At 44.4% G+C, this 266-nt stretch overlaps 1 protein-coding gene across 1 annotated transcript in view; it reads right to left on the bottom strand.

Moving 5' to 3' along the window:
- The window catches only part of RTN1 (reticulon 1), a 125,448-nt gene that overhangs the window by 57,560 nt on the left and 67,622 nt on the right, over positions 1 to 266 (bottom strand). Inside the window, exon 2 of the mRNA XM_009332739.1 lies at positions 1 to 266. This exon is cut by the window's left edge and continues 325 nt beyond it; it is cut by the window's right edge and continues 162 nt beyond it. Coding sequence (XP_009331014.1) covers positions 1 to 266 — 266 coding nt within the window.

Below are 266 nucleotides of genomic sequence, written 5' to 3'. Positions count from 1 at the left end.
TATTCCCTGGTACTTATCGGTAAGGATTGGGCTCTCATCTTCTGAGTCAGGGTCATGTTTCTCTTGGTATTTTATTTCTTCTGATCTACTTATGTCCATGTATTTATAAGCTTCTACTTTCATGGGATCCGCTAAGGTTTTATCAACTTCAGTAGACTCTGCAGGAGTCATCTCTATTCCCGAATCGGAGCTAAACAAGCCACGGGACTCAAACCCAGTCACATCTTGAACAGGATGCCCCAGCGTGTTAAACCCCTCTGTGCTGC

Source organism: Pygoscelis adeliae, unplaced genomic scaffold (assembly GCF_000699105.1).
Source record: "Pygoscelis adeliae isolate BGI_AS28 unplaced genomic scaffold, ASM69910v1 Scaffold179, whole genome shotgun sequence".
Classification (NCBI taxonomy): Eukaryota; Metazoa; Chordata; class Aves; order Sphenisciformes; family Spheniscidae; genus Pygoscelis; species Pygoscelis adeliae.
This window is presented reverse-complemented; position numbering and strand designations above follow the sequence as displayed.